This window comes from Mya arenaria, chromosome 6 (assembly GCF_026914265.1).
Source record: "Mya arenaria isolate MELC-2E11 chromosome 6, ASM2691426v1".
NCBI lineage: Eukaryota > Metazoa > Mollusca > Bivalvia > Myida > Myidae > Mya > Mya arenaria.
In genome coordinates this window covers 12480821-12502093 of record NC_069127.1, presented here as the reverse complement: position 1 = coordinate 12502093, position 21273 = coordinate 12480821, and the positions used below count along the sequence as shown (strand labels likewise).

The 21273-nt window shown below is 34.2% G+C and overlaps 1 protein-coding gene across 1 annotated transcript in view; it reads right to left on the bottom strand.

Annotated features, from left to right (window-relative positions):
• The window catches only part of LOC128237324 (E3 ubiquitin-protein ligase rnf213-alpha-like), a 76763-nt gene that overhangs the window by 10492 nt on the left and 44998 nt on the right, over positions 1 to 21273 (bottom strand). The window contains 25 exon segments of the mRNA XM_052952733.1: positions 1631 to 1820; positions 2104 to 2190; positions 2399 to 2528; positions 2851 to 3047; positions 3293 to 3350; positions 3824 to 3924; positions 4080 to 4251; positions 5610 to 5754; positions 6141 to 6238; positions 6523 to 6557; positions 7040 to 7133; positions 7612 to 7803; positions 7992 to 8045; positions 8308 to 8418; positions 8845 to 8961; positions 9220 to 9337; positions 9988 to 10265; positions 10444 to 10570; positions 11742 to 11993; positions 13401 to 13589; positions 13776 to 13876; positions 15383 to 15488; positions 15603 to 15796; positions 16002 to 16229; positions 17554 to 17783. Of these exon segments, the coding sequence (XP_052808693.1) occupies positions 1631 to 1820; positions 2104 to 2190; positions 2399 to 2528; positions 2851 to 3047; positions 3293 to 3350; positions 3824 to 3924; positions 4080 to 4251; positions 5610 to 5754; positions 6141 to 6238; positions 6523 to 6557; positions 7040 to 7133; positions 7612 to 7803; positions 7992 to 8045; positions 8308 to 8418; positions 8845 to 8961; positions 9220 to 9337; positions 9988 to 10265; positions 10444 to 10570; positions 11742 to 11993; positions 13401 to 13589; positions 13776 to 13876; positions 15383 to 15488; positions 15603 to 15796; positions 16002 to 16229; positions 17554 to 17783 (3604 nt within the window).

The window sequence follows — 21273 nt, the reverse complement described above, 5'->3', positions numbered from 1 at the left end:
CTAGCTTCATCTTCATCATTTAGTTTGGCAATTGATGTTGAGAAAAACTCACTGTTGTTATTTAAATCGTTATCATCTTTTTGTGTATAATTTCTTGTAGAATGTCCGTTGAGCATTCAATATTACTAGGGATTAAAAATCGGACCAAAGTCATAATCGATCATCGAAAATAATCGGACGAGCCATTTCGATCAATCATCGAAACGGAACAAGTGAATATATTACAAATATATCCAAAACTATATTGGTTTGTACATACATGTCTTTAAATGAATAAACATATTACAATCATAATGTTTTATATGCTGCTTTGTTATACATTCTAGGTTACAATTGATAATTTAGTAAAATGTTTTTAGGAGATAACTTAATTATAAAATAATTGAGAATAAATTGCCGTATAACCACGCATAAGTCCGTACCGTTTCCCGTTTTAAAGAAAATCAGTACATACACAACACGGTTACTTCCCTTTGCCATACATTAGCGATAATCGATTATAGAATAATGAAATCTATTATAACCGACCTCGGACACAAATAATCGGCTTTCGACAATACTCGATCATCGTTTTATCCCTATATATTACTAATTATTTTATAGTCAACTTTTAAGTGTGTATTGTTTTCATTTCTGCATATCTTTTTTTCAAAGTTTGCAAAGTATTTTTTTTCATTATTTTCCACATGTCGAGCGTATGCTCTCAAAATAATTCCATTTATTCTTTTATGGAGTATATCGTCCAGTTCATCTTTAAGTTTTGATATCGCTTCTGTTATTTGGTTACTTTCACTCTCTGTATTCTTTAGTTTTTGTCCTAAATTAGATATATCATTTATGATGTTTTTCTCTTTCTCGCTTGATTTCTTTAAATTTGATAAAAAAACTTATTGTTGAGTTTCTTATGTTTCCTTTTAGTATCTTCCAAAATGTTATGGAGTTTGTTTCCTTATTGACCTCAGCAGTGTGTGTTATGTGTTTTTATAAGCTTCAGGTATTCGCTAATTAATAGTATACTATTATTTATTTTAAAATATCCTGGACCCATTTTGTTTTCTAAAAATTAATTTATATATGTACTAAGCAATAATCAGTTTTAAATCCGTGGATAATTGTGTAACTTATACATATATTTATATAATTTGAAACTAAAAAATAATCCAATCGGCTATGGGTAATGGGTTTAGTATTTGAATGCCAAGTATATTGTTTTTAATGTTGGTGATGTTTATGCTAAACATCAACCAGGTTACAGGTAGTGATCATGTTTAAGAGAGTTTGTCTCGATCGCTTTTGTATTTCAACATTACCATTTTTCTTATCTAAATTACTATCTAAAAAGGTGTTAAAAAGGGCAAAGCAGTCATACCTACCTATAGCAGTCACAAGTAGACATGCATGTATACAAGTGTAAACCATTTCAAACTTGTAACATATAGTGTTTAGTTCCAAATGTATGATTATGTATCAGCTGTTTGTTTTTAAAATGCTGCACGCAATTGTTCTTTGTTTTCGAAGTGAAAAGGGCCTGCCCTTGCCCATCGACTTAATGTGTATTTGAATGCCAAAACTAACATAAGTTGCAAGTGCCAACAATTTCCAGTCCCTTATAGATATCAAATGCAATTACCTCCCAGATTCCTTCATATAGCTGTCTAAAAATTCATTCTGTTTTCTGAATAACAAATCTAGCATCGCATATGAGCAAAGTCCAGTCTCAGTGCTTGATGGAAGGAAAACTGACAACGGTGTTTCCATGGAAACTGGCTCAACACACTGATGCTTTGGAATCACAATACTTCCAAATTCTGTTGTACAGACTGCAACAAATAGGAAACATAGGTAAATATTAACCTTATTTAATACTATTCACTTACTTGTTGTTATGTAGTGATGATTTATTTAATGTCGCAATTTCATGCACTCAAAAAAGCAATAAACAAACAGATGTACAATCTGTCTTATGTACTGTACATATGATTAACAACCATTTACTATTCCTCGACGGTAATAGTACTTATCAAAGAAGCTCTGAGCAGGATCTTTCTAACCCAGAACCTGACATGTAAATCACTTGGATATATGTGCATAAAAGAGACTAACCGTAGAGTTCAAGTAGCTTGCGAGTTATATTCCAAGCTTGAGCAAAGTCTTGCAACCATTTCTCAGTATCCGGGCCGGCATGTTGCTCTGTAATTAAATATAAAGCATTATTTTGTTTTACATCATACCTTCATTTAAATGCCATGGACAAACACAGACGGATGAATGAAAAGTTCTTGAACATGAACTATTTTTTATACATAAAAAAACATATTTTTATTTTCAGATATCAATGAAACAAATAATATATACATGTACCTGACTACGTATTACCTTTTAAAAAAGAAAAACAAACCTTTTATCATGTCTTTCACTAGGATTGTGTTTGCTTCAGCTTTGTCAAGTTTCTTTTGGAATTTCTGCAGCAATATCCTCTGCAGACTTAGAATGCTTGGAATGTATTGTATTGCCTGAAGAATGTGGTCCTGAAATGAAAGTATTCAGAATATATACATAATGCAATATGCACATGCAGTTGAAAATGTATAATGATCCATGATATATTATTTTCCTGTGCAGCAGTGCAGTTTCTTTTTAATGAAAATTGGTTTGTTCATATGATTAATTAATTTATTATGTAGTTATGAAGGTCACATACTTATTAGTCACAAAACAATAAAAAACACAACTTTGTAAGCCAGATAATTACTATCAGCATTTAGCATAGTACATGTTCCCAGTGCATGAAAAACGACATACAAACAAATAAATTGCGGTAAACTATAGTTAGCATTAAATAATAACTACCTGTTTCAAGAACAACCTCAGCACTGAAAGTCTGTCTTTTCCTGACGTACTCCTAGTTTCAAGGTCTTGTCGCATATGCTCTATGGATATAAGCGTTCTGTATCTCCATACACGCGGAATTTTCTCCAGCCGCTGGGGATCTTCGGCCTGCTGCTGGTTATCGGTCTCATATAGAATGCACATCAATGGATCGGAACCTGATACATATTTAGGAAGAGTTAGGAAAAGTTAAAAAAATTATGTTAATCTAATGCCGACCATTTTTTTTAATTAATAAACCGATCAAACGCTATGCAAGCGGATGTCAATGCTTTCCCCTTTTTCAATCGATCAAGGGGCATAATTCACCTAAAGCGTAAGCCATAGTTTAGGAACTTGCTAGTTATTTGCCCATTGTAGCAGTTAGTTTGTGTATGAATATTATATTGTAATAAGCACTCACCTAGTCTCTGATCAGTAGCAATAACTTGGTTGAAATGCTTCAGCTGGTTATCAAGTCCCTGAAAATTTGAAATGCATGAATTGCCAATAAACTAGCCATTGTTGCGACTGAACTTTTTACTGCTTGTGTACACTTAAACGCAAATGTGCTACAATGTGTATAAGTTAGGCAGTTTTTCAAACAGTTAAAGTCTCATTTAACTGATAAATATTCACATTATAATCAAAGAAGAGAGTGATGACGTTCACATGATAGTCCCGATACTCTTCCGTTTTGAAGTCGAAGAAGGGGCATATCTCAACAATTATTTTACCCACTGTAATGTGCATTTCTATGTGTGCATTGTGTCCTACAAATTATGCATCAAGTTTTATATAGATACCTTGAACGATTTTCTAGCTATGTTCAATATTCAACTCTTGCACAATAACGCCGATGCTGAACAATACCGACAATGCTACCTAAGGCTTTGGCATTACTCTTACCTTTTGAGCAAAGATCGAATTATCTTTAAATCAAAATTTATTTCACCTGAAAAACATCCTGCAAGAAAACCGTAGCAAACTGTTTCTCCCATGCCTGTCTCCCACGTTTTGTTTGAAGGTGAGCGATGTCTCCGCCAACAGTGGTTTCTAAAAATAATTGAACAAATAATAACAAAGCATATGAAAATCAGTATCAAAATATTTTTCATAAAATTAATACTATGCATCTTTCCTGATGTCATACATTTAAAACATAATGAGCTTGTGGCATTTCTTTTTAATCCAACTAGCTAAATATATACCTTCATTATGTTTGACCATGATATTCTGGATTACACAGTGCATGAGCAATAGGACGTCATCTACACTCCGGCCAAGAGCCCTTTGTAGGTCACCGATGCTGGTTTCAATGTGCTCCCAGAAGAAATGCCGAATATTGTCTTCTGCAACGTCCGGGCGGACAATTGGAACCATCTGTAAACAAAGTTTAATAAGATCTGTCAGATTAACTTGAAAGATGGCCCCGATTTGGCCTTGTCGGACGATTAGCCATTATTAGTGCACAAAATATTATTAATAAACATGTAAGCCAACTTATGGCAACCAATTGTTAATTTCGGACTTAATGTAGTAGATATTTAAGGTCATGACTAACCTCTCCACCAAGTTGAGGACTGTATGTCTAAGCAGTCTTTTATATTTATACGATATAGGTTTTGTGTTCAAGGTCACTGTGATCCTGACTTTTGACCGGCAGACCTTAAAATCAATAAGGTTATCTGGACGAATATTACTTCCCTACCAGGTTGAAGGGCCGAAAGCGCATTTATACTCTAGTTTTCATCAGTCACGGCCATTGTGACCTATGATCAAAATTGGGTCATCTGTTCTTCATGACAATCCTCTCTACCATGTATAAAAACAGCTGGACCTATCAAATTTGACTTATTTATAGCAGTGAACTATACATAAGACTTTTTGTCTTCAATGTAGTGAATCATGCATTTTGTATGTTTTTAACAGTGAGGAGGGCAATTTCTATTAGTTAAGGTACTCAGCGGCCACTTAATCTATTGCTCACAAACCATTGACTTTGAACTGTGACCTTGACCTGGCCCGCCTGGAATGTCCATTAATTCATCTGGAAATGCTAAATATTTGACCACAGTTTTATTCAAATCCTTCAACGGTTGAAAGAGATACAATGCTGACAAGAAAGAATACGCAAAATGTATGGGTAGAACATTTGTCCTTTCACATAAGACCTTCATATTGAGCCATCATGCTCAAAAATGTGCGTTCTAAACGTTGTCTGGATGGGGTTAGGATTCAACAAACGTAAAAGATATTGAGAGGACATAAAAATATGACTCTATTATTTGACCTAAAGCTGTGAAATTAACTTGTTCAGCACGTTGTCACGATGTAGCAAACATTTGTTCAGTTTCATGAAAATTCCTCAAAGGGTTTAGGAGAAATGGAGCAGACACGAAATTTATGGCTTGATCATTTGATCTTGACCCCGGGTGCCTTGAATGTAAGTTCTGAACGTCGTCTGGATATAAGGAATATTTCGACTCATGTTTCATGAAAAAACACACCTAAAGAGATGGACAACCAAAGTGTGAAGGACGGACAGACGAATGGCATAGCATAAGGGTAAACATAAGTATCCACTTAGCAACACATCATTGTCTGACTCTTTAGAATAAAACCCTTGGATGAGGCCAAGAATGATGTTAATGCGGCCTAAATTTGCATATTTTTTAAAGGTTATCTGCAACCAATTATCTGAATGGCTAAAAAAGTCATTCATGAACTGAAAAACGAACATGTTGTGGAGGCCCGATGAACATGGACATGTGTAGTAACAATCGGATCACACAGCAGTGAAGAGCAGACAGCTCCCTCTCCGGTCGTAGGGGCGCATTGGGAACCGCCCGGCCCAAAATGTGGCCACGAATTGTGTTGTCTCCACTATAAGAATGTGGTAACCAATACATTAATGTTCACGTATCAACAAATTTAGAAAGACTGACGGATGATAATTCAAAATATAAGATTTCCTTTTCAAACGGTTCTATTAAACACATGAATCACTTATAAAAATATCATACCAAAAACACGCGTAATTAATTAAATGTTATAATTATGTAGCAATATGCAACCAAATTCACATTATTTAGTCTCGTGATTCTATAAATTATGATATTGATGCTCAATACCCGGCGTGTATAGCATTCCCTGGTAAAGCCTGATGACCTTGACCGCCGATATCCGCATCACAATCTTTACATTTTGCAACTTGATATGGTCTGCCACACTAAAATACAACATATGTAGGATAAAACTTAGTCTATTACCCAGTGTGCAGAACATTTCCTGGCATGGCCTGGTAACCTTGACCACCGATATCTGCTCCACACTCTTTACACTTTCCAACTACAGCGGGTCTCCCGCACTAAAATACATTAAATGTCATAACATGCTTCAACTAAGACTAAAATCATTTAAAAAATGCTTTCATATCAATGAGAACAGGATTTTTTTTTAAGTTACAAATTAATATTTCCAAACTTCATGGGAAGGTATGGTAATAGTGCTAATAGTGCCAGTGCCATTAAACCGGGTTTAACATTTTGCTACAGAGCTTGTTTTTATAGCTTTTTGCATAAATATTAATATATGTAAGATCTTCTAAACGATAGATTTCTGTCAAGTACCATCATGAATTACTTTACTCACATTTCCAATCACATATGGGTGTCCATTTGGACAACCTGAAAACAAAAAAAATAAATATGAAAGGCTATTATGGCATGACAAAGACACAAACAGGGTTTATTACTGTTGCCCTTAAGCTTGGTTTATTTTTTAAAACTTTGATCACTGGTCTTGTCCATTGTTGTGAACGCATAAATGACAACGACACAATACTCCGTTTCATAGGGGTTCTAACAGTGATAATTGTCAATTCTGTAAAATACCAAGGAGTCTGTTTAAATATGAGGGATTCATGCCCAGATCAGGGTTAACGGGCGTAGACCCTTATCCAAATTGTTTTAAAAGTCATTTATATTCATTTCAAGGTTCTTTCTACCACTTTTTGGTGGAATTGCCAAAGCCTCAAACAATCTGCAACTGTTCGGAGGTCTAAAATACAATTGCTGGTTTCATCTGAAATTGCCGTTTATACTAATAGAATATACTTTTATTAACTAGAATCCAATTATGTATCACATAAACCAAGCAATATACATACGATAGAATACTGGGTTTTCTCCTCCACGATTGGCCAGCATAGCTTCCTGGATTTCAGTAAAATCATCGTGTGGCATTGTCGGCAGAAACATACCCTTTAAGAAAATAGTCAATCAGTTATCATCAGTAAACATTTTATTCTTTCAGTAACACTGACATTCACTATTATAATAAACGTTGAAACTTTAAACATGATGATTTGAATATTCTAAATATTCCTACATCTTGCAAAGGTATCACATATAAAAAAGTGTATTAAGAAGAAGCAAGTGCGCCTTGGTGAGAACGCCAGCGCTTCCTTGTTGTTTTTGTTTTATTCTAAGACAAACAAGGGGAATGAGTCAAATACTGTTAAGATGCCTCCGACACCAAAGTTACCATATTATTATTTTTAATAAAAAACGAACGAGCTAAAAATCAGTGAACTATAAGTTGTCATTTATTATGCCCAGAAACCTTATAAGGTAAATGCATTTCTATGCAACATTGCTTCAATGATTCTTGACGAAAAAATGTTTTGCTTTTGTTGACAACAGTATTCCATAAAGTACTGAGCAAACGCTGAAACTTTACCCGTATAGCGGGATCCCCTTGAATCATTGCAAGAAACAGATGGAGAATGGTCCTGGCTCCATTCAGTGGTGACAAAACCGTCATGAAATGTATGATCAAGCATTGAACGCCTTGTCGTCTTGTATCAGACCCCTGAGCTATCATGAAGTCTCGAGGTTCTAGTGTATTATTCATCATGAGGCGCAATATTGGCTGTAGAATAGAAAATTCACAACTAAATAGCAATATAGAATTAACCACACGTAACTTGGCAATAGATTATGTATTGTATATACAGCAAAGGCGTTTAAGACTGTAAAGCATGTTGCTCAAAAGGTGTAGAAGAATTGATCTATTTTTATATATCGTTTGACAAAAAAAATCATTTGAACAAAACTTACCTTAATTTTTTGACTTTGCGTTGATTCAAGAAAGGTAGCTATCATTTGGAGTGACTGGAAAATATTTTAATTTGTTCAGGAGGATTTAGTTATTTATTTATTTTATTTATTATATATGGCAAAGAAGTCTCGTATTAAAGGGTGTTCAATTTAATATAATATTTAACATTAAACAAACAAGCAATCCAAAAATTGATCTCATATGCATTAATGAAATATAGCATTACATTTTAATTAATTCTGGAATGAAAAGTCATAGTCATCTCACAAAATTCTCATTCTATTAGAATATTATCATATATTAATTTATTATTACCTTTGGGGTGGCCGTTCTTTTTTCTATTGAACGGACATATGAGCATGTTATCTCTCTGTGCACAGCCAGCTGTAGATATGTATCGACACGACCTCCTGTTGTGTGCAGCTCCTATAAAACAACCATGTTTAATAGTGATAATAGTCGCACTTGTTATTATAATATGCACACTTGTAATGACAATCTGGATTTATGATAAAATCTGCTTATTTTAAACTTCAAATAGATTAATCTCAAGCATGGATTGCCTAGCTTTGTCTTATAGGACAACACTTTCAGTCAAAGCAGTCTACAGTCTCAGTCTAAGAAGTCAAGTAGACAAATGACTCTCTCTCTCTCTCTCTCTCTCTTACTAAGTAGTAAACTGACTCCGTCTCAGTAGTCACTACTAGGGCTACACATAATCTTAATTAATTTATCTTCAATGCTCATTCCTCGGGAAACAGACAACATCATTAATTACAACCATATAAGCCTTACAACTGAGGCTAAATCAAACCGCAACAAGTCTAAAATACAGCTACCAAAACTATGTACCTGTACTTTCTCTTCCAGTATGCTGATGTCCTCTCCTAGCATAGCTTGTGACAGAGCCTCCCTGATCTCAACATAGCCATTTCCACACACAACATATCGGTCCGACACCTCTTGTGTCTACAAAAAACATTGAGACATCTCAAGGAGTGTTCTTTTGAATAGGAAAGTATTTCTCCCCACTCCCTATCTTAATTTGAATTCATACAAATCAATAAATTAATAAATAAATAAGCACACAAAGTAGCATAAACACATGGCATTTCTCATCAATTTTTCCAGATAACAAAGCTTATGAAATGTAAGCCATTGAGGGGTCTTGCTTAAGACACCTGTGCTTACGTCTTCTATTATGTTCATGTCAAATGTCTTGGTTACCTGATCTCTTTCCAACTCCTCAATCACGATCCACCTGAGGAGTGTCGTACGATGTCGACATATGGACTGATAAACGTCAATACCGTAGCAGCGACACAGGTGCTTTACAAGGAATATCCTGCAGATGATACATCAATACTTACTTTTTGTCTTACCTTAACTCTTTACAAATATCTAATATACTGTAATATTATACCTCACATAAATGTGTCCCTTCTTTGTATATATGAACTCGATCGTTCCGTATATCACTGTAGTTTAATGACGTCAGCGGTCCATATTATATTTTTGGCCGGTCCTGACCTCGCCAAAAATCTAATATGGACCGCTGACGTCATACAATTGGTAAGTGAGGCTATTTTCACAACGGAGAAAGCTTTTTGTACGTAAATATTATTAGCTTTGTTCAATAAAACACATTTAAATCGCTTTAAAAATATTGAATTGCAATGAAAAGTGTTCGGTATAATATAAGAAATATAAAACACCACTTCGGGCCATATGGCATTATAAGGACCGGTCAGTCAGTCCCCCGAAGGTGAATGAACCTCGGCTAACGCCTCGGTCCATATACACCTTCGGTGACTGACTGGCCGGTCCTTATAATGCCATATGACCCTCAGTGGTGTGTTATATTTCTTAAGTATATAAACCTGTCTTAAATTTTGTTGGTCCATTTCATAAATACATGTTAGATAAGGGCATCACTAATTCATGCAATTGTTGCCCAAACTGTGTATTAGTTTAACGTTAATTTAACGCTCTTACTTCGGCCATTTCAGCTGAGAAGCTGTACAAAGTTGTTTCGCAGATTTAATCACAGTATGCTCTTCATTGGTAAGTGTTTGAACCACGGTTACTCCATTTACAATGTCGGCAATCACTCTCACAGCTTGTGAAAGGCCAACACGTAGTCTTGCGATACAATACAGTTTCTCTATCGTTAGTTGATTGTCAACAAGGTTATCACCAGCAGTCTCCAGAAGATGGATAATAAAAGACCAATTATGCATGTGTTGTCCGTGCCATTGCTGAAGCATTGTATCCTTAAAGTATATTGTTGAAGAATTATGTAATGACCATTATAATACGAAATATTAAAGCATATAATTCTAAAACATTTAAAGTGAATTAGGGATGGGTGTATGTGCCATTATGGAAAATATATGCATGATATAAACGTACCTGTAAATATTCAAAACAGTAGTTTATATGTGCTCATACCTCTAAACACTGAACGATTAGTAGACTGAGGTCTACCAGATTCTGTTGTAGCGTTGGTTCTTCTCTGAAAAAACTTTGAGCCTGCTCGATGTATCCTTCCAGGCTTTCTTTAACAAACTCCTCTTCACTGTAAGTAAATTTTTATATGCAATTATTCATCAAGCCATTTAATTTCAACACACAATTAGAACTACCATCAACACGAATTAAGACCAAGTTACATCATAGTAAGCGAAAAACATAGCATTTCAACCCATGTTTTTTAAAACAATGTCAAGTTAATTTAAATTAGCATTTATGGATCAATCGTCATTTGAAAAAAACAACAAAAAAATCCTTGTTGGCAAATTAGATTCACAAAAAGCAATGTTGTTACTAAGGATCCAATATAAAAACCTTGCTAGATAACTGGAAAACTGAAAGAGGGCCATATCCTTTACTAAAAAAATGGTTAGTTTTTCTCTCCACAACTTTGGAACAATCTAAGCAGAGAAAAATCCCTGAAACGTACCTTTTAACTATTATTTATAGAAACTATTTTATTAGTATTTAAAATCCGTCAAACCTTTAATGAGTTTTTGTTCTGACACCGTTTGTTTGACAATTTCTTAATGTTTAAAACGGGCAGAAACTTCGTCCAAAATAGTGGTTATTAACTAAAGTGAAACCTGATCTGTATTTCCAAGCAGGGCTGCTAAAATCCGACGATTTGCTGGTTTTTACCGGGTTTGACAAAGAAGGACTGATAAACCGTAACAGTCAATAGTTAAACATCGGTCAGAAATTATTATTTTTTTTTTACAATTTCAGAAATTCAATATCAAATATTTGTACCAAAGGGCATTTAAATATGTCCCCTTTAATGAGTTATTGTCCAAAGGTATTTCCAGCCAATAGTTCCATAACGAAATGGTGGTTTGTAATCAAAGTAGAACTTGACCTATAAAACATGTGTGTCTTTTATGAGATACTCTTTAGACACAGTATTTTGGGGTGTCATATAAAAATGTTCAATAACTCTATAAAACATAAGCATTTATAACAGAACGTCGAACTTGACCTTTATTTTGTATGTAAAAAGGTGAAACATGGGGAATGAAAATTAATTCAATCCGACGACTCATTCACGACTTATCGTACGGACCGAACCGACTGGCTGGCCAAAATACAGTCAAGCTCACTCCTATGTATCCCAAACATATTTGGTGGGGGTATATTAAAGACATTTTTACTACGTTGAAAACGGACCCCGATGTATAAAGAACTTGAGTTTGAGATACAAGTACGTTTTGCAATACCTAGATTTCAGCATCAACTGTAGAAGGAAGGACCTAAAGACCGGGTTAGGGTCCAATCCAGTCTCAAAAATAGTCATGTTCTTTGTAAATCGCAGTTGGCTATGTCTTGCCGAGCAGGTGACGTATCCAAGCAACTTCTTTAACACATTCTTTGATGGTGGTTGTCCGTCGGAGAAACAGAGTTGAGCGACTACGTCCATGAAGAAGGCATTACACCTCCTCTGGTATTGGATGAGCTGCTCTCTTTCTTTGCTGTCACATTAGAATTAAATCATTACTTAAAAAGACCTTGATTGTGGAAATAGCTTTTCGATGATTTAAATTTCATACGCATGGTTAAATTCGATAACCTTAGTTTACAGTACTAAACAGGAACTATTCATCGCTATTTGTCAATGAGCGTTGCATCGAACAATAAAACATCAATAGTTGTCACATAGACAGCTGCTCGACTATTCCACCGCCTATAAGTTTAAGAATTGCAAAAACATGTTGAAAAATGCGAAAAATTAAGGGGAAAAGTTTATATTATATGCAAGATTGAGTCATCTTAATTATTTATCAAGTAGGTTGGATAGTTAGAAGCCCTTGTTTAAAGTTTTAAAAACAATACCTCAAGTAAATATGTAGTTTATGAGACATTGACACATACACGCTATAAAGCATAACCTGAACCAAGTCCAAGTATAAAGGGCCGTAATTTACATAACATGGAAAAACAAAGTATCTAACTCCATTATATTAATTTGATTGAATAGCTGAAAAAAAAAACTATAAAAAGTTCATTGAAATACTAAAGAAGTATTTGCTAAACTATTAATTTCAATGTTGTAACTTGTAAAAACATAACCTGTATTTCCAATCAAATAATGAAGGGCCGTAATTTGCATTGTAAGCAAAAAGAGTTTTTAAATTCATACATAATTTCAGTAAGATGGTTAAGTACCATTGTATAAAGTTTCAATGAAATACATCAAATAGCTGCTAAGATGTTAAACTTTGTGTGCTTACATGTAAAACTTTCACAGAAGTTTTTAGTCAAATAATAAAGGCAAATAATTTGCATTATATGCAATAAAGAGTTATCTTACTTGATAAATTACTGTAGGCTGGATAAGATGGTTGTATCAAGTCAAAGTGTAAATCATCAAGTAGTAACTGAGATATCAACCCGTATGTGAAATCATTTATATAATAATACAGAACTTCAAAGACGAATACTAAAGGGAAATAATTTATATTTAAGTCATCTTACTTAATTGATTGAGTAAGTTGAATAGATTAGAACATTGTTTAAAATTTCATATCAATTCACTTTTAGGATGTTTTTGCTGAGAAAATTACTTGAAGGTGGTACATGGTAACCGTGATTGTTTTATTCTTCGAATATATTGGACGAGCTAAATTCAAGAGATATGAAGTAAAGTAAAAGTGGTCGTTAGGTAACACATTGACACTATTCTGCATGTTATTTATGCATATGACATTTCATATTTAAGACTATAAATTGTTATGACTTGTGAATGGTATTAATGCATGTGGCATTTCATATATATAGATTATAAATGGTTAGTCATATATTTTCCATAATTTTCAGGTTGAAACTGAAGTGAAAAATCTATTTTTACTTTCTTAAATGTAACTACACATTTAGTTTACCTATTCCCTTCCATCTGTAAAGGTTGCCAATCTTGCCCTAGATTTTCATGACATTTGGGACACACATACTGGTCGAGAGCTTTCATTTCTCCAAGACAGGCATCACAAAGAACATCTTTGTCCTTGCAAGGTAATGTGACTGGAGGGCCTTCTAGCTTCTGTTCACAGCTACAGCATTTAATCTCCGCTCTGGAAATGAATAAACCAATAGTAAAATTCTCACAGAATGCCCATCAAACTTCTAGGCAGACAGCCACAAAATAAATCCATTTTATTTAAACAAAGGGTATATTTATAAGAAATATTAGGCACTTCCAAGTAAATTATCATACGCATTTTATATTACTGGAGGTTATTAAGAAGTATTAGTATTACCCATTGAATGTCTTTAGTGCATTTTGGTTGCACGCTTTTAAAAATTTCTCAACCCCTTCTAAGGACTTTTGTTCTTTCATGTCAACCTCTTTTCCTAGTATCTGCAATGCAAAAGCATGAACTCTCTGAATAAAACCAAAACATAGCAGGCTTACGCCAACGCGCATGCAGCTTGATGCACAAACCTGCCAAGTTAATGTCTTAACAAGAGATGTTTGTCAAACATTATGCCCCCCCCCCCCCCGAGCGCCATGTTGTCAGGATTATATGGACAATTGAATAAAATATGCATGGACTGAAATGACAGCTGATTTGTCACTGACATACGATGCCGTTGAGGCAGTTTTAAGATTATGACCATTCAAAGAGTGAAAAAAAAAGTGTGTTATGACCATGACCTTTTACTCTTTTACCTCAAAAACCATAGGAGTCATCAGCTGGTCACCAAAAATCTAAATGTCAAGTTTGAGGGCCATGGGTGCAGGCATTGACAAGTAATCTCACAGGCAAACTTTTTTCGTTCAAGGTCACTGTGACCTTGCATGCATTGTCTAGTTATCACTCGGACAACCTTTTACCATTCAAACTCACTGTGACATTGAACCTTGGCCAGATTAACTCCCAAAACAATAGGGGTCATCTACTGGTCAGGCCAAACCTCCAAGTAAAGTTTGAGGGCCATGGGTGCAGACATTGTTGAAGTATCAATCAGACGACCTTTTATCATTCAAGGTCACTGTGACCTTGAATTTTGGCCCAATGACGCCTTTAATAAATAGGGGCCATCTACTGGTCAGGCCCAACCTCCAAGTCAAGTTTGAAGGAAATGAGTGCAGGGATTGTCGAGTTATCACTTGGACAACCTTTTACCATTCAAGGTCATTGTGACCTTGACCTTTGGCCCGATGACACCCAAAATCAATAGGGATCATCTACTGGTCAGGCCCAACCTCCAATATTAGTTTGAGGGCCATGGCTGCAGGCATTGGCGAGTTATCACACAGATAACCTTTTTCCATTTAAGGCACTGTGACCTTGACCATTGGCCCAATGACCCCAAAAACAATAAGGGTCACCAACTGGTCAGGCCCAACCTCGAAGTCAAGTTAGAGGGCCATGGGTGCAGGCATTGTCAGTTATCACTTGAACCATATTTTACCATTCAAGGTCACTGTGACCTTGACCTTTGGCTAGATGACCCCCCCCCCAAAAAAAACAAAAAAACAATAGGGGTCATCTACTGGTCATATCAAGTTTGATGACCATAGGTCTAGGCATTGTTTAATCATCACTCAGACAAGCTTGAAAATTATTTTACCATTAAAGGTCACTGTGACCTCGACCTTTGACCCGATGAGCCCATAAATCAATAGGGGTCATCTACTGGACAGACCCAACCTTCATGTCAAGTTTGATGACCATACGGCCAGTAATTGTTGAGTTATCACTCGGACAAGCATTGGTCTACCAACGGGCCGACCGACCTACCGACCGACATGTGCAAAGCAATATACCCCTCTTCTTCGAAGGAAGGCATAAAAACAGACAAGCTCAACAAGATTGTTTCCAGAATAGGTGCATACTCTGATAATCAAAATAACACGTACCTTCCAAAGTGGCATACAATATTTGATGGTGATTGCTTCTCTTCCATCCTTTTTGCAAACATGCTCGATGAAAAGCTTCATTACGATTACACGGCCCCAGTTCGATCTAAGATAATTGAGGAAATAAGGTTTCAAAATGTATCAAACATAACAACACATACAAAATACTTAAAACATCTGTAAAGGGTTATGTTATTAAACTAAATGAAAATCAACATACTTCGCTCTTCGTTCGGATAGTTCACTGTGAATTCCATACAGAGCCGGATCTTCTGAATGCAGTTTAAGCACTTTTTCAATCAAAGGTCTGTACAAATGGACTTTGTGAAGCCATTTCCCTCTCTGTACTTCTTCATTTAATTCGTGAGGTTTTGGGTTTAAATTCTCAATCAACAGGCATAAGGCGGAGAATGTCTACAACACAAAAAGATATGCACATGGTTTTGTTCCTTAACATTTAATTTCATATTGGTTTCGGTCTTTCGACCAAAAACAAATTGTTACATGTCACACATCTCAGAATTTTAAAGTCTTACAACAATACTTCTTTATTGAAGATAAGCATAAAAACATTTTAAGATATCACATATATTTATGAGTTTTATAAGAAAGAACCTACAAACTCTCGCTCCTTGAACATGAAGTGATCCGGGTTGGTTTTCTTCACCTCAAGTATGACCGAGCTACACTGTGGCCATACTCCGTTCATGCTTCTGAAGTAGGCAAGTCTCAGTGCAAGAATGTCATATGCAACGTGCACAATAGTCAGGATTGCAATCAGGCATCCCATAGAATTTGTAGCCTCACATATTTCCATGGTCTTGTAATGCACTGTCTGGCACACAAGCTGCAACAACAAAATAAAAAAAATACTAGGAAATTGTTGAAATATTTTATATTGAGTCACATGGAAATACACACCTAGAATTAAATCATACAAATAAACAAGAGCTGTCACAGAGACAGGGCGCTCGACTATTGCGCCGCTTGTCAGTGTAAGGACTGAAAAGTTTTGGCGAAACATGCAGAGATCACTGTTAGATTAGATTTTAATGTAATACATGATGTGATGAGATATTAACAATTTGGTAACATGGAACACTTAAACCAGATTTTTTTAGTCTAATAGTAAAGGGCTATTATTTGCAAAATACAGTTATCTAACTTGGTTATTCAATTACGTTGGGTGGTTGAATACCATTGTATAAAGTCTCAATACAATACATCAAGTAGTTGCTGAGATATTAACGTATGTGTGGTTGCACGCAAAACCTTAACCTGAATTTTTAGTCGAATAATAAAGTCCTATTATTTGCATTAAATGCAATTTAGAGTTATCTTACATGGTTAATTAAGTAGGCTTGATGGTTATGAGATATTAGCCTATGTGTGCTTGCATGCAAAACCTTAACCAAGGTGTGACGCCCACGCCGACGCTTGGGTGAGTAGTATAGCTCTCCATATTCTTCGAATAGTCGAGCTAAAAATGCACATTGTTTAAGTCAACTACAGTTTATATTGCATTGCTTTAGGATTTTAAATAAAATAGCACAATGTTTCATTCAATGAGTTACAAGGTTATTGTTTTACTTCATTTTGATTATATTTACAACTCAACTTCTATTCCTTAAATGAACTGCCTTTCGGCAACTGCGTTCATCAATCGATCAACGCAACATCTTCGGATATTTTCGGATCGCAATTCATCGCATAACAATAAAGATGAAAGCTATTGATCTAGTTATTGTTTGTATTGTGTCAGCAGGTCCCGTAAAATATAAATCAACAATTTAGAAAGTGCTTAGTTATTATATTTTAAGCATTTTGTTGCCAAAAGTGTTTCAATTTTACATTTAAATGTGATTTCAAGCGGTTGACCTTTTCCCGCGTTATTGTGACGTCATTTGAAAAAATGTTTCTGGTAACAGTCGGGTTGTCATATTTACAGAATGGGCAAAAAAGGATTACTGAAAGGTAATCCGAAATGAAATGATATGAACGCAATTGGGCTGGTCAAAGTAGCCGTGGAGTCCTTCGGACTTGACCAGCCCAATTGCGTTCATACCCCGATAATGATATCAACCCCGCAATGCATTCCTTAAATTAAACAGAAGCATAACAAAAGTGATAATTAGTCATCAACTTATTGTGCTCTAGCTAACAATTCTTACTTTGAATTCATCTTCTCGTCTAGGATAATACATCATGTGCACGAAGTCCTGAATATACTCTTCCACGATTTCGAAAACGGTTGCATGCTTTTGTTCAACATTTCCTTCCTGGATACCATCCACAAGTTCATTCAGTATCTTTCCCATCGGCCTTGCAGCAACAATCTTCGCACAGAATGCTATTGTCCTGTTTTGTCCATGCTCTATCCGGCTTGGTTCATCCTCAAATTCTGTTAAGATATTTTAAATTAACGTTTTCTTAAAACCTTAATTATAGGGGTACAGGGTGATACAGGTATCCAGTGGATTTCACGTGAAATCTACTCAAAACGTGACATTGCCAACTTTGGAGAAATCCGCTGAAGCAAAAGTGCCTATAGAGTTATATAGGGAAAATATGGTTAAACAGTTCTCACGACTTAGTCTTTCAACATATCAACTTACTTCCTACATATATGTTAGGATAATTCTTGCCCTTGAAGATGATGGTTTTGTATTAATTGTATGATTTTTACATTTTGGTCCCTTTTAAGTGTTTTGTGGTCATTAAAAGTTACATTGAAATAAGAAGGAGCTAAAATTGTTTTGCTATAGCGGATTACGATGCAGATTTTTTCTCTCTTTCAAATGCACTTTTCGAAATAATGAATTTTTAAATATCTTTTGGTCCTTTTTGAACATTTATGTAAAATTTGTAGAAAATCGATGCCCAGAAATTGTGTATTCAACTGTACGATAATGGTTTTATGGCCCACCCTGCGGCGTATTCACAGCAGGATAGAAAATAATCCATCGGCAAGGTTATGACACTGGGTATCCCATGTGCAACGAAGTTTGGCATTTATAGCAATAAAATTATCCCATATTGTTTTTGTGTAAAAATAGAAAGTAATACATTTAGCAAAAATGATTCCCATTTTTAATCGCAATCACTATTACAGACAGTTAAAAAGCAACATTTTTTTTATAAATATTAATCTTTCAAGTTTCATTGGCAATTTTAGAATTAATATGGGCTATGAAACATAATAAATAAGGGTATTCAAAGATAATAATTTACATCTCTACATCGAGTCAACAAGTGCATTAGTAATACTTAACTTCTAATTCTTAATGGTAAACATTTTGCACTCAACCAAACGTGCTTATAAATTTAGCGTAAGTATAATTATTTTGATTAGGCAAGAAATGTGTTACATAAAATTTTGTCAGCATATTTTTATTAACGAGTGCACTTGGTTTTCAAAACGTGTCAAAATGCCATTACACCAACGTGTTTTTATGGAAAAAAGGGTATACCTGTATTATTGTCAATACAACATTAATGACATTTGAAATTGTATCGTTAAAGACTGGTACTAAAAGATTGCAACTGCAGTTAATATTTCATTTTAGCTGTTCCTTTCCGAAATTTCTCACCCAATTTTGTGTTACACTGCTATTAGAAAAATTACCAAACTGTTAAAATAAAGGTGTGAAAATGGCCCCAATTAAATGTCTTGATAAACGATCAATTATAGACTTCAAAAAAAAGACACGGAATATAATATGTAAAAGAAGTAAGTTTGTTTTAGAAGGATGTTTTAATATTTCAGTACATTATTTACTAACGTTTCCCCTATAGAACAGCTCTACCTAATTATGGCTAAATCTAAAATCATCCAAAACTTAAATTTTCTATCGAAACTTATAATAAAAGGACGGGTCAACTTTATGACCCTCATAAATTCTGTATTTCGTATCTTACACTGCGTCCAGTAGATAAATAAGTGTTAAACTAGCGTATCTTAACGAGAAATCGATAGAGACCGTCGTTACCCTGATAAGCTCCAAAGTTGGCAATGAATCCACTCAGAACTCATTTATTTTAATTAATAATTATTTCTTATTGTATACATATTAGAAAGTGCCTCATGAAGGGTTTATATTTCAAATTTTATTGAAATTGGTCAAAAAATGAAGAAGTAAGAGCAATTTATTGATTTTTTTCGAAAAAGTGAAATCCAGTTTTCGACAAGTGAAATCCACACAACTTATTAATATTAAGATTTTTTTTTCTTTTTTGTATACCTATTAGAAAGTGCCTCATAAAGGGTTAATATTTTAAATTTATTGATATTGGTCAAAAAATTAAGAAGAAAGAGCAATTTTTCGAAAACAGATCGGAAATCGTGGTGAAATCCAGTTTTCGAGAAGTGAAATCCACTCAGAACTCATTTATTTTAATTAATTATTTTTCTTTGTTGTACACATATTAGAAAGTGCCCCATGAAGGGTTTATATTTCAAATTTTATTGAAATTTATCAACAAAAAAAGAAACGAGAGCAATTTTCGAAAAATGATCGGAATTCGAAGTGAAATCCACTTTTTGTGACGTGAAATCAACTCATAACTCATTCATGTTTAACAAATATTTATTTTTATTTATCAAATAGCTGAAAAGGATTCATAATAGGTTTATATATGAAATTCCATTCAAATTGATCCAAAAATAAGAAAGATGTAGATATATTTTGAAAAAAGATCGGAAATCGAAGTGAAATACAGTTTTCGAGAAGTGAAATCCAGTTTTTTTTTGAGACATGAAATCCAATCATAACTCATTTATTTTTAACAAATACTTCTTTTTGTTGAACAAATATTTAGAAAAACTTGATAATCGGTTAATATTTTGAATTTTATTAACATTGGTCAAAAAATAAGAAAGTTGTAGAATATTTTGAAAAAGAGATCGGATATTGGAAGTTAAATCCACATGTTGAGAAGTGAAATCCTCTCAAAACTCATTTATTTTTAACGAATAAATATTTTTTTAACATATAATGAAATAGGCTTCATAATCAGATTATATTTGAAATTTTATTCAAATTGATGAAAAAATAAGAAGTTTAATACAGAAATACTTTGAAAATTGATCGGAAATTGGAGTGAAATCCACTTTTTGAGATGTAAATTCCACGCGTAAGTCATTTATTTTGTAACATATATTTTTTTAATTAAACATTTAATTGGAAATGCATCATTATCGGTTTATATTTTAAATTTTATTGAAATTGATGAAAAAAATAAGAAATTAGATGAACTTTTTTATTCTTGGGCGTCTATTAGACTGTATATATAATTTCAACAAATTAGAACTAAAACATGTTATTCCATATTTCTTATCATATATAAATATCAGCAAAAGTTGAATAAATTTATATTTTCAATTTAACGAATTACATAATATTGATTTTTGTCATTGAATATTTAAAGAAAATGTCATAATTAACTATTAATTTAATAATATATTAAAGTACATTTCACAACCCCAATAAATTGCCCTATAACTAAACAAGAAACGCCGCAATGTGACGAAACCAGGTTTTTAATGATTGACAGAAGATCTTCAGCCTGTGTCTGTTTTTCTATTTTTAGTAACAGTGACCTTGACCCTAGGGACCCCAAATGCAATCCATTAAAGGTATCCATAAACTCTTCCTTTATACCAAGTTGGGTCAACTCTAACTTAAGATATTCAGTTTCAACCATTTTTCTATTTTTAGTAACAGTGACCATGACATTGAATCTAGGGACCCCAAACGCAATCCCATGAAAGGTATCCATAAACTCTTCCTTTATACCTGGTTTGGTAAAGATATGTGGACCCTGACTAAAGTTATTCAGTTTCAACTATTTTTCTATCTTTAGTAACAGTGACCTTGACCTTGATCCTTGGG